Source organism: Pogoniulus pusillus, chromosome 26 (genome assembly GCF_015220805.1).
Source record: "Pogoniulus pusillus isolate bPogPus1 chromosome 26, bPogPus1.pri, whole genome shotgun sequence".
In the NCBI taxonomy this organism is placed as follows: Eukaryota; Metazoa; Chordata; class Aves; order Piciformes; family Lybiidae; genus Pogoniulus; species Pogoniulus pusillus.
The window spans coordinates 4,810,001-4,823,134 of record NC_087289.1 but is presented as its reverse complement, the minus strand read 5'-3'; the positions used below and the strand labels follow the sequence as shown (position 1 = coordinate 4,823,134).

General features: G+C 52.4%; 1 protein-coding gene across 3 annotated transcripts in view; it reads right to left on the bottom strand.

Moving 5' to 3' along the window:
• The window catches only part of MASP1 (MBL associated serine protease 1), a 31,213-nt gene that overhangs the window by 14,229 nt on the left and 3,850 nt on the right, over positions 1-13,134 (bottom strand). For all 3 annotated transcript variants that reach the window (XM_064165543.1, XM_064165545.1, XM_064165546.1), the window contains exons 3-7: positions 3,808-3,985; positions 2,881-3,012; positions 1,301-1,497; positions 833-980; positions 217-335 (exon numbers count right to left, since the gene is read on the bottom strand). In XM_064165543.1, the coding sequence (XP_064021613.1) occupies positions 217-335; positions 833-980; positions 1,301-1,497; positions 2,881-3,012; positions 3,808-3,985 (774 nt within the window). The remainder of the gene's footprint in view (positions 1-216; positions 336-832; positions 981-1,300; positions 1,498-2,880; positions 3,013-3,807; positions 3,986-13,134) is intronic.

Here is a 13,134-nt window from a genome sequence, read left to right as displayed (position 1 = left end):
ATCCTGTGAGGTAGCTCAGGAAAGTGCCATCTCTTCTCTTCCTCTGTGTCTTTGGAAAGGGAAAATTGTGGCTCTCAGAGGAGGCTTTTCCTTGCCTCTGGAAACATCGTAAGCATGAGGTGTGGGTTGTGTTCACCCTCCCAGAGAGGCAATGGCTTTGGGAGGAAGGATCCCCCCTTTCCTACCCAGATGCCCAGCTCCACAGGCACCCCGTACCTTCAGCACTTTGTAGCCAGTGTTACAACTGATGACAACCTGGTCTTTGAAGGTGTACTTGGCTTGGGAAGGCTCGATTTTCCCATTGATTGGTGGTTGCACCAGTGGGCATGGGTTTCCTTGGAATAAAAAACAGGTGAAGCAAAGCAAAAGTCAGAAGAATACATGGAGGAAATGCAGAGTCCCAGCTCTGACACCCAGACCATGTAGCAGAGTTTGAGAATCCTTGTCCTGCTCCTGCTATTAGCCTACACTGGAATGGCTCAGCCAGGCTCTTCTCCTAGGAGTGGAGGCTGCAGGTCTCACTTACCTCCAGTCTGTACTACCCTGGCTTTGAGCATTACAAAGCTGGGAGCTAATAACTGCAGCTTGTGCAATTCTCCTGCCCAAAACTGCTCTGCTTTGCAATGTGCTCTTGTCTTGGGGCATAGTGGGAAAAAAGCACCTGCTGAAGCAAGGGCTCAGTGTTATTTTATGGGTTTCTTGTGCTTTCTGAAATATGCTCTTTCTGGAGGCAGGATCATGGACCATCAAATTCATGTCCTCCACTGGAAGGACTTAGGAAGCCCTTCACACTACCCCTAAGCAGCAAACAGAGGAAAGCAGCAGGAGTTACCAATGGCTGTGTATGACAGCTTCCAGCCTCTGTTCTCTCCTGAGTTGTCACTGTGGAAGAGGATCTGTACACTGTTGGTTTGGGTTTCAATTGGTCCTGGGGACTTTTCTCCACAGAAAGGGCCAAACTCTCTCGGGCCAGCTTTGATCTGCCAAGGCAAAGAAGAATGAGCAGCTTGAGGGGGATCTTTGATCCCTGAGGATTGTTCACACTGAGGCTGATAGATGGTGCTGCGGTGGGGTTAGTGGGGCTTAAGCACTGTGCATTGGGGGGATATGAAGTGCAAGAGGGTCACTGTTGTCTGAAAGGGTCAAAATCAAATGAGATAAGAGAGATGGGGTCAACTGAGCACAGGGTTCTTGCTGGTTCCACCACCTCTGTTTAGAATGGGGCAATTTTGGTCCCACTGGGGACTTTGGGGAAATGACAGAAGAGTGGGACAGGAAGAGTGTGCAAAAGCCAGCTCACCTTGATGTAGTCATAAGGACAGGTCACCTCAGGGTGGTCTTCCACATCAAAGCTTTCATCAAAGCTCAGGGTGATGAAGAAACCTTCTTCCAGCTCAATGCGGTATAGGCAGTCTGAGCTCTTGGGGTAGGGGCTGGGGAAGTCAGCGCTGGTGATCACTCCACTTCTCTGCGTGTACAGGTTGTCACTGCACTCCACTGAAACACAGCCATGGCTCTCTTAGGGCCCTGCCAGCAACACCCTAGCCCTGGACATGCTCAGAAGCCTTTCCAGTGGAGTGGGGTCTGCTGGGTGGTCCATGGAACACATGGAGCCATGCAAGGGGAACCTCCTACAGCCAACCTCTAAATACACCTGTGGCATAGAGGGTCCTGGTCTGAGAGCTAATTCAAGCTGATCTGTGTGATGCATCTTCAGAGGCTAAACCTTTCAATTTCTCTAACTTCAGGAGGTCACAGGATCACAGGATATTAGGGGTTGGAAGGGACCCAAGGAGTCATCCAGTCCAACTCCCCTGCCAGAGCAGGACAATACTATCTAACACAGATCACAGAGGAACACATCCAGACAGGCCTTGAAAGGCTCCAGAGAAGGAGACTCCACAACCTCTCTGGGGAGCCTGTTCCAGTGCTCTGTGACCCTTACAGTAGAGAAGTTCCCCCTTGTGTTGAGGCAGAACCTCCTGTGCTGCAACTTACACCCATTGCTCCTTGTCCTATCCCAGGGAGCAATGAGCAGAGCCTGTCCCTCCGCTCCTGGCAGCCTTCAGATACTTATAAACATTTATCAAATCCCCTCTAAGTCTTCTCTTTTCCAGGCTAAAAAGCCTCAGGTCCCTCAGCCTCTCCTCATAAGCCATGCCCCTGTCCCCTAATCATCCTCACAGCCCTCCTCTGGATCCTCTCCTCTTAAAGGTCTTGAGAGTTTAGCTGAAGAACACAGCCCATGGGAGAAACCACATCTCCTCCACATGCAAGAGGACTTGGGCCAGGTTTGTAGGGGCATCACAGAAGTGTAGGAGTTGAAAGGGAGCTATGGAGATCATCCAGTCCAGTCACCCTGCTAAAGCAGGTTCACCTGCATCAGACTGCACAGGATTGAGCCCAAGCATGTTTTGAAAGTCTCTAGAGAAGGAACTCCACAGGCTTCTCTGGGCAGCCTGTTCCAGTGCTCTGTTACATTCAAAGTATTTCCTTCAGTCTAGGTGGAACTCACTGTGTTCTAGTTTGTGCCCATTGCCCCTTGTCATCATTAGGCACCACTCAAAGGAGTCTGGATGCATCCTGATGACGCTGGCCCTTTAGGTATTTAGAAGCATGGAGCCCTTTCTGGCTAAAGACCCCCAAGTCTTCCAGCCTCTTCTTGTAAGAGAGAGGTTACAATCCCCTAATCATCTTCGTAGCCCTCTGCTGAACTCTCATCAGTGGTTCCCTGTTTCTCTTGAGCAGAGGAGCCCAAGAGGCACCTCCTCTCTCCTGCCAGTGAAGGAGGCCAGTTCTGCCTGTGTTTGGTAGGTCTGTTGCCTACTCAGAAACCCTCCTGTGTGAGATCCCCATGTCCAACCCATGCCTGGGTGGTACCTTTGCAGGTCCTGTTGTCAGAGTGGAGGATGTAGCCGAACCTGCAGGAGCAGTAGTACCCGCCAATGTAGTTGTGGCAGTAGTGGTCACAGGCCAGCTCCTCATCACTTTTCTCCAGGCACTCATCCACATCTAGGATGGAGAAAACAAGGAAGGGAAGTCGCTTGGAGGCCCCCTGTGCATCACTTCTTGTGGGAACATTTGCCACAGCATTGAGAAATTAGTTCCCACAGACCTGGGACACATCAGCAAGTCCCATAAGGCCCAAGGGCTGCACACACAGACTTAGAATCACAGAATCGTAGAATCAACCAGGTTGGAAGAGACCTCCAAGATCATCCAGGCCAACCTAGCACCCAGCCCTAGCCAGTCAACTAGACCATGGCACTAAGTGCCCCATCCAGGCTTTTCTTGAAGACCTCCAGGGATGGTGACTCCACCACCTCCCTGGGAAGCCCATTCCAATGCCAATCACTCTCTCTGCCAGGAACTTCCTCCTAACATCCAGCCTAGACCCCTGGCACAACTTTAGACTGTGTCCCCTTGTTCTACTGCTGGTTTCCTGGCAGAAGAGGCCACCCCCCACCTGGCTACAACCTCCCTTCAGGTAGTTGTAGACAGCAATGAGGTCCCCCCTGAGCCTCCTCTTCTGCAGGCTGCACACCCCCAGCTCCCTCAGCCTCTCCTCATAGGGTTTGTGTTCCAGGCCCCTCCCCAGCCTTGCTGCCCTTCTCTGGACACCTTCCAGCACCTCAACATCTCTCTTGAATTGAGGAGCCCAGAACTGGACACAGTATTCAAGGTGTGGCCTGACCAGTGCTGAGTACTTTTCATGCTAGGGACCCCAAGGCTGTCCTGAGACGTTATTCTAGCAACCTTTTTATGCTGCCCTAGCAAAATGGTCCTGCAGGCTTAACTGCTGCTTACCCACAGCTGTGTAATGGGCATCGAAGCCAGTGAAGCGTTCCTCATTGGAGAAGTCAGACCTGAATGTGAGCCCCATGTAAGGCCCTGGGGACAGGATCACTTGCTGGCCAGGAGCCTGCTCCGTGTCCGTTGTCTCCCTGCCACAGAAGGTTGCCAGCTCCTGGTCCTCAGCTTCAATCTGTTAGCAGAAAGAATGGGTGAGTGCTTGGCAGAGTTTGGGGCTTACCTCCTGGAGTCTCCTGAGCACTCAGGCAGCACAGGAGCTCGACGTGCCCTTGGAGTGCTCCTCAGTGCTGGTCACCTCAGCTTTCCCTGTGTACAGCTGTGTCTGTGATCATGGAGAGCTTGTGGTGCTTTTCTAGGGGAGGGCACGCTGGGCTTGGAGTCTCTGCACCTGAGATCTCTGCTTTCACCTGCCCAGCCTGTACCCCGCCAGGGCTCAGCAGTGTTTCCATGGGGCAGGCTGGTCCATCTGGAAGCCTGTGATGGCCACAGCATAAAGATGCAGCTCTGCAACCCTGGGTGCCCTGTCCTGCTCAGCACTGTGTTGCCTTAGTCCTAAAAAGCAATTTCCAGCCATTCCTGTTGCATCTACCTCACCTCTCCAGCCAAGCTGCAGCCAAGCTGCAGAGGTCACAGCATGGCAGCCCTGACTCATACTGCTCTGGCTCTCTCATCTGTCACTACTGCAGTAGAGCAATGGAGTGGTTTCTTCAGTGTGAACACAGGGATTCAGGTCTGCTTGCTCCTGCCTGTGGTCACCCTCTGATGCAGATGTTGAGAGCAGGTAGCATCTGGGATGTGGGATGAGGACATAGTCTTGTGTCTTGGAAGAAGGGATGTGAAAATCAGCCCTGGGCCTGTGTTGTTCTTCCCAGTTAGATCTGCTGGTATGTGAGAGGCTTCCCCCTTGTTTCTTCTCTCAGCCCAAATGTTGCTCAGGGTGGCAGCATCTGTGTGAGGGTTGTGCTGCTCAGAGGGCACTGGGATGCCAGAGTCCTCTGACCATTGGTTTTGCATCAGCTCAGAGCAGCAGCTGTAGTTTGGCTAGTGTTTCTGCCCCCTGGACTAGTTTGGATGAGCTTGGTCCTGTCTTTGCCACCCAGAGTCCCTGTCTGGTTCCAGACCTGCACTACCAGGCGCTGTTTGGGCTTGGAGGCATGCACCTGGAGAGCTGAAACAAGGGACATGAAGGGCCAGAGTGCCTTGTTACCCTGCCAGCAGGCTCACTGGTCTCTGAGCATGCCTTTGTAGCACAGCTGTGCCCATGCCTTGGAGCACTGTAAGCCCTGCAGAAAACCCTCTGGTTTTCCCGGGAAACCCCCTCCCTTCCTTTTTCCTCGACGTTTCTCCAGGACTGTTTCTGCACTGGCTCGCTCTCCTGCACATCCCACCCCCAGCCCCGTCTGGACCACAGCCTCTCTCAGCTCATTCCCAGCACCCTGCCAGCTTTCCCCCAGGAGATTTGAATATGAATAACCCCTCGGCTGGGGAATGCGACGAGCACCACCAAGCCAGCCCGGCACAGCTCATGCCAAACCAGCGCTATTGAGTTCCTGATGAAGCGTGCAGTCCTCCAGCCCATGCCTGGGGAAAACTGTCGCCTGCTCAGGGACCCATGGGGACCCAGAGGTATTGCAATGCCATCCCTGGCTCGCATGGTCTCAGCGAGGCAACTCTTTCCTCCAGCTGCATCCTTGTCTTCTGGAGACCCTCAGGATGCACCATCCAGGGAGAGGGTCTGGGGCTGAAAGGGGAAATTTCCCAGGGCCAAACAAGCAGGCAGAAACTCACTCACACCATCCCTGGCTCGCATGGTCTCAGCGAGGTAACCCTTTCCTCCAGCTGCATCCTTGTCTTCTGGAGACCCTCAGGATGCACCATCCAGGGAGAGGGTCTGGGGCTGAAAGGGGAAATTTCCCAGGGCCAAACAAGCAGGCAGAAACTCACTCACACCATCCCTGGCTCGCATGGTCTCAGCGAGGTAACCCTTTCCTCCAGCTGCATCCTTGTCTTCTGCAGACCCTCAGGATGCACCATCCAGGGAGAGGGTCTGGGGCTGAAAGGGGAAATTTCCCAGGGCCAAGCAAGAAGGCAGAAACTCACTCACACCATCCCTGGCTCGCATGGTCTCAGCGAGGTAACCCTTTCCTCCAGCTGCATCCTTGTCTTCTGCAGACCCTCAGGATGCACCATCCAGAGAGAGAGTCTGGGGAAATTTCCCAGGGCCAAGCAAGCAGGGGGAAACTCACCCACACCAGGGAGAGCCAACATGGAAATGGCAACTCAGCAGGCCTTGACATTGCCTCCAGATATTTTCCATCCTCTCATACAAGCCAGAGCTGGCCAGAAAAGAGAGAGACTTTCCGAGGATAAATTTTGAGAGTTTGGAGGGAAAAAACACGAGCCCAGCACTGGGGCAGAACCTCAATTGAATGTGTCTCTGTGTCTCTCTGTGTGAAAAAAGCATTCAGGGAGAGAAAAAGAAAGAAAACAAGTCATTTGGGATCCATCTGGTTTCAATCCCTTTGAAATAATCTGTGGTCCTTTAGAATCTCTTTTAAATCCGAAAGAGATTGTTTTGAAATGAAATAGTGTTGCAGGCTGAACAAAACAGGAGCAGCAGCCCCAAAGGAGAAGGCAAATGGCACCTTTGGTCCTGGCACAGTCCTGGCCATGCAGCATGCAGCCTTTCCTGTAGAAACTGCTTGTGCTATGGGAAAGGTGTGGGAAGGAGCCAGGTCCTCTGTACAGGGCTGGTGGCTGCCACCATATGAGTTCCCATCCCTCTTCTCCAGCCCCAGCCAGTGTAGGACCTGCAGCACAGCATCTCCAAAGTGCCAGAAAGCCTTCACAGTGCCCTGTGTCTTGGCCCAAGGATGCTTCTTGAGTACTGTGTCTAGTTCTGGGCTCCTCAATTCAAGAGAGATGCTGAGGTGCTGGAGCATGTCCAGAGAAGGGCAACAAAGCTGGTGAGGGGCCTGGAACATAAACCCTATGAGGAGAGACTGAGGGAGCTGGGGTTGTTTAGCCTAGAGAAAAGGAGGCTCAGGGGTGATCTTATTACTGTCTACAACTACCTGAAGGGAGGTTGTAGCCAGGTGGGGTTGGTCTCTTCTGCCAGGCAACCAGCAACAGAACAAGGGGACACAGCCTCAAGTTGTGCCGGGGTAGGTCTAGGCTGGATGTTAGGAGGAAGTTGTTGGCAGAGAGTGATTGGCATTGGAATGGGCTGCCCAGGGAGGTGGTGGAGGCACCATCCCTTGAGGTCTTCAAGCAAAGCCTGGATGGGGCACTTAGTGCCATGGTCTGGTTGACTGGCTAGGGCTGGGTGCTAGGTTGGACTGTCTGCTCTTGGAGGTCTCTTCCAACCTGGTTGATTCTATGATTCTATTCTCCTGCCACGGGTCCAGTCCCAAATCCACCCACAGTATCCCTGGATACAACCCCAGAGTGGCAGGATGAGGCCCGGGAGAGCTGAGTTCTCCTCACCAAAGGTATCTGTGGCCCCTTATCTGTGACGGGTCCCATGCCCCGAGCCACAGGGAGCAGAGGCAGCCCTCCAGCAGTAAACTAAACAGAGAGGTCATCATCCCTGGTTAATATTTGCTGCTTCTGCTGAGGACTGTATACTTTTTCATAGATCATTTACATCCAGTGAGCAGGCTGGTAATTAAATCCTGGTTGTTTGTTTGGAGTTTCTCCCTCTGGGGTCACGATGTCGACGTTTTCACTAGAGAAGATGTGTCCCTGAGGGAAATATCAATTGCTGCAGAGAAGTTCCCTATAAAAACACGCTGAAAGAATCTGCCTTTGAGAAATAAAATACAGCCACACTCTTGTGCCTTACATTCACCCTTGCCACTGCCTCCCGCTGTCTTCCCTGTTTCTGCTTGCCTCCTCGTTCCCTTGTGGAGGTTTTGGCCCTTCTGGATGGAGGCAGATGAGGGTTACTTGCTGGCTGTGGCTCTGTCCCCTCACATTTTGGCTAAGAGAAGTGGTGACCCAATCTGTGTGGCCTCCTGCTGCCCTGTTATTGATTTTGACTTGCAGGGCGGGAGGCTGGAGCTGGAGTGCCCTAGCTTGGAGGCAAATAGATGTTGCCCTAGGGGCATGGGCTACTGGGGATGCCAGAGCAGAGATAGAATCATAGACCTGCAAGATCACCCAGTCCAACCTATCACCTAGCCCTGTCCAATCAATGAGACCATACCACTAAGTGTCTCATCCAGTCTTTTCTTGACCACCTCCAGGGAGACCATACCACTAAGTGTCTCATTCAATCTTTTCCTGACCACCTCCAGGGAGACCATACCACTAAGTGCCTCATTCAGTCTTTTCCTGACCACCTCCAGGGAGACCATACCACTAAGTGCCTCATTCAGTCTTTTCCTGACCACCTCCAGGGAGACCATACCACTAAGTGCCTCATTCAGTCTTTTCCTGACCACCTCCAGGGAGACCATACCACTAAGTGTCTCATCCAGTCTTCTCTTGACCACCTCCAGGGAGACCATACCACTAAGTGCCTCATCCAGACTTTTCTTGACCACCTCCAGGGATGCTCCAGAGATGCCTCCTGCAGTGGGTGGGTTAACAACACGCTGTGAACATCGAGGGGAATTTGGCCTGGCAGTTCAATATCTGCTGCTGGAGAGGAGCAGGCAGCCAGCAACACGGAAATGCAGCCGCCAAGCCCTGCTCCAGCCCTTCAGGAATGCACTAATTGGATTGATGAAGGCCAAACATACCACTTGTAATATATATAAATGGCTCATTAGGCAGAGAAAACTCAGTGCTGGGCTGAAGACACTGGGAGCATGAGATGAGGAGATGCTCAGAGACAGGGAAGGGCATGAAACAGCCCTTGCCAAGCGCTTGTACAGTTCAAATGCACACAAGAAGGCAACACCCAGATGAACGTGGGGGTGTTTTGCAAAATACCATGCTGCTGCTGCCTGTTGGAAACGAGGCAGGGATGGGGCATTCCCTGCAGAAGCCTTGCTCTAGCTCTCCTGGAGATCCTCTCCCCAGAATGCATGTGATTTGTCCCCAGTATAGGTTAAGGATCCTTTTGTGTGTGAACAGGCAACTGAATTTCCACAGGAACAAGCATGGAAGCAGCTGTGCAGTGGGGGAAAGGGAAGAATGGCTGCTTCTGCTGCTGTGGAGTCTGGAGACTGTCCCCTTCCACGGGCTGCTGCAGCCACATGCACTATTTCTGGGCCAGGTCTGTTCCCTGGGAAGGCTGAAGGTGCAAAGAGAGTCCAGATGGGATGCTGGGGTGCTGATGAAACCGATGGTTCACACCCACACCTGATCCTTCTCTCTTCCCTGCAAGGACAATAACTGTGGTCCCCGGTGGTGCAGAAGGTGTCTGGTGCCACCAGACTGCTCTATGCAGAGCCATCAGGATGGGAAAAATGAGCAACAAAGCCTTGAGTTCTCCTCTCCACCAGTCTGCCTCCCAGAATTTGAAGCACTCTTCTTGAGGCCACACACCCTCAGGGTATACATTACACCCTGGCTGAGGCTGTCTGAGAGCTCCACCAGAGGATGCTCTCCTGAACCTCCACTTCATACCAAGCCCTGATTTGTGTTATTCCCTCTCCTTTAAGCAGGAGAAGGTGTAAATGGGCTCCCCCACACTCTGTGAATGCAGGATGTGGCACACAAAGTTGATCTGCTATGCACCCTGAAGACTGTGCAAAGCCCTGGGTGGATGTGTCTCTGTCATACTGCCACTGATAATCCCCTGCCAAATGCCACTTCCCAGGGAGGTGGCACCAGCTGTGTCTTTGCCTCACCAGCCCGGCCCATACCCCTCACCAGCCCCTCACTGAGGACAGCTAAAACAGAGTCCTGTGCTCAGCTGGGCTCCTGGTCACCCTCAAGAGAATTTATCTGCAGCCATTGCTTTTACCTGAGATGCATGGGCAGGTGCTGAGCACCCACACATGGGGTTAGTAGGAGTCCTGCTGGGGTGAGCAGTCAAACGGCACATATCCTGCCTGGGGGGGGGGGACACAGATGTGAGCAGCAGCTGCAGAGAAGTGTCTCAAGTGCCATGTGTGGGCAGAAGTCTGAACACAACATGAGGAGGTACATCCAAGGGAGACTTAGGTTGTGTCAAGAGAGATGGGACCCACAGACCCTTCTGCCCTTCCTGCCTCCACGTGCAGTTGGAAAGACCCATCACAGACAGCCCCTGGGCTTGAGAGTGAAAGCAAATCCCTGTGTCATGTGCTGAAAGCTGCCAGGTCTCGAGCACCTGCCATCCTGGATCAGGAGCCAGGGCCAGGGATTGCAGTGAAGAGATGTCACCCCACGAGGACTATGAGCCAGCAAGCACTTGCCATGGGCTTGGCCACGTGGACAAGGCTGTAGGCTAAAATCTCCTTAATAAGATCAAGAATTTGCTTGTGAAGGCCCCTCAGAAATCAGGATTCTCATCTCTGGCCCTCCACTGGCATTTCATCTCCCATCTCCCTGCCTGTGCTGCAGTGCTCCTCAGTGACACTGGTCAAAACTCTAACTTGATTCCCCAGTGGTGGCTGTGGCATTCAAGGTGTGGCAGTGCTTGGAGGCTGTTGTGCAGTTCTGGGTGACCCCAGGAAGGAGCTGGGCAAACCACAGTGAGACCTTCAGCAAATGAGAAACCCCTAAATCAGCTCCCTGGGGACTGCAATGAGCCTAAGGAGGAAGGAGGGCAGTGGAAGGCAGGACCTGAAAGCCCAGTGCAGATGGTTGCTCCTTCTCCATTCCCCTGGACACAGCAGGTAGCTGAGGGTGGTCATCCAAAAGCTGAGGAGAGGCTGTCTCCAGTGCAGTAGGACCTGGAGCTCGGCTTCCCAAGGCAGCTAGTGTTTCCTACCTGCATGGAGCTTCTTTGGGCAGCTCTTCCTCCTCCTGAAGTGCCACTTGCCCTCTCTGCCATCCCTGTTTGCACAAACAAGCCTCCTGGCCTGTGGGCATTTCTCTGGGAGCCACTTTCTTCTCCCATATACACACAGACAGGCATGTGTGTGCATATGTATAAAGAAACAGCTATTGTTTTATTTAGCCATTGTTTCAGAGATCTGGAAACTGTTCCCTTCTGAAGACCACCCCGAAGGCAGAGAGATCTGCACGGGCTTATAGCTTGGCTCTCCTTGAGCTTTCTACTCAGGGTGTCTTTCTGCACTGCTGGAGAGCTCAGGCATGTGGGCAGCCAAGGGGGTAAGGAAAGCAAAGGACAGGACATGGTAGCTCTCTGCCTGTTCTGAGCTGGGTCCTCACCTTGCATCGGACCTGCTCAGTCTCCATTTGGATTTTCTTCTTATGGCAGTAAGAATGATGAAGAACCATGGTGGAGAGCCCACGGTCAGAACAAAGAAAGCATTTCTTTGTGCACACAGAGACACATAATCAGTGGTTTAACCTGTGCACAGGATGCCTGCAGAGATTAAAGCCACCCATGAATGCAGAAAGCAGTGGTGGTAGATGGAATCCATCACATGCAGAGGTACCACCTGTGGCTTTCTGAGCATCTTTGTTGGCAGAGTATTACAGAGAAGCACTTATCTATGCTGGGTCTGTAATTATGTCCTATAGCCATGCACTGTGAGCCTCTGTCAGAGAGAGGGGTGATGTTGTCTCTGCATCTTGTGTTGATGCAGACAGAAACTGGACACAGGGAGGAAAACAGCCATGGAGTCATTTGCCTATCTCCTTAAGATCTTTTAAGCTGGTGCTTTATCAGCATCAAGATTTCACCCTGCCCAGCAGAGAAGCCTATAGATCTCTCATCCATTTTCAGCACTTTCAAATGTAATTCTGTGGTGGAGGCTCTCCAAGCTGAGTTACAGCCCTGAGCAAATTTATACAGCTGAGATCTAAATCCCTGTGAAAAATACCACCTTCTTATGGAAATCCAGAGGCAGGCAGAGACACAGTGCCAAGCCAGCCCCACAGCCAAATAACAGGAGCCTTATGAAGGAGGAAAACTGAGCAGAGGATGAAGGGCAGGAGGAGGGGGAAAGCTTGGAATGGGGAAAGTTTCCAAGAAATTCACTCCTGGAGCTTGTATTGGGTTTTTAAAGCAATATATCTCTATATATGTCCCTGGCCCTTGAGATTGGAGAAGATCCAGGAGAAGCAGAAAGAACTAATCAACCCTCAATGAGAGCTGCTAGTTGCAGAATGAGTGCCAGCACAAAGGGGAAATTAAAGCAGTGAACGGCAAGCCCTAGAGGGGAGAAAAAAAAATGCCACAAATGTTTGCTTTGTTTTCTTAGGGCAAGGATCAAATAATGATTTCAAATAGCTGGCAACTAGAACCAGGGCTGAGTTCTGCAGTTTCAGACCGGTGTGCAACCTGCCTCTGCGTGGCGGGGCAGGGTGGGTCTTGTGCTGGGCAGTGAGCTATGGCTTGCTCAGGCAGGCAAACCTAGAACTCACTTGCTTGCTACTGCTGGGCTGCCACAAAGCACCAAACCAGACCAAGTGCAAAGATATGGAGAACCCAGCTTGCCCTGTATGTGAAGGAGAGCCTTGCTTAGAGACATCTGTGGTGCAAGAGGCAAGATCACAGGATCATAGGATCAACCAGGTTGGAAGAGACCTCCAAGATCATCCAGGCCAACCTAGCACCCAGCCCTAGCCAGTCAACCAGACCACGGCACTAAGTGCCTCATCCAGGCTTTGCTTGAAGACCTCCAGGGATGGTGACTCCACCACCTCCCTGGGCAGCCCATTCCAATGCCAATCACTCTCTCTGCCAGGAACTTCCTCCTAACATCCAGCCTAGACCTCCCCTGGCACAACTTTAGACTGTGTCCCCTTGTTCTATTGCTGGTTGCCTGGCAGAAAAGGCCACCCCCCACCTGGCTACAACCTCCCTTCAGGTAGTTGTAGACAGCAATGAGGTCACTCCTGAGCCTCCTCCAGGCTGCACACCCCCAGCTCCCTCAGCCTCTCCTCATAGGGTTTGTGTTCCAGGCCCCTCCCCAGCTTTGTTGCCCTTCTCTGGACACCTTCCAGCACCTCAACATCTCTCTTGAATTGAGGGGCCCAGAACTGGACACAGTACTCAAGGTGTGACCTGACTCTGCTACAGATGCTCTGTAGTACTACAGTGTGTGGCCTACCACCATTTCTGCTGCTGTTGCCCAGCAATGAAGCAAACTGAAATATTTTGTGGGTTTGGAGCTGTCTGGGAATGTCCATAGCTTGTTTGTGTTGAAGGCATTTGCCAGCAGTAGCCCCAGAGTTTGCATCTCAGCTGTGAAATGGGTTTGCACTGAACCTAAAGGAGCCTCTGGGTCTGTAGCCTGCAGCTTGTGGGAG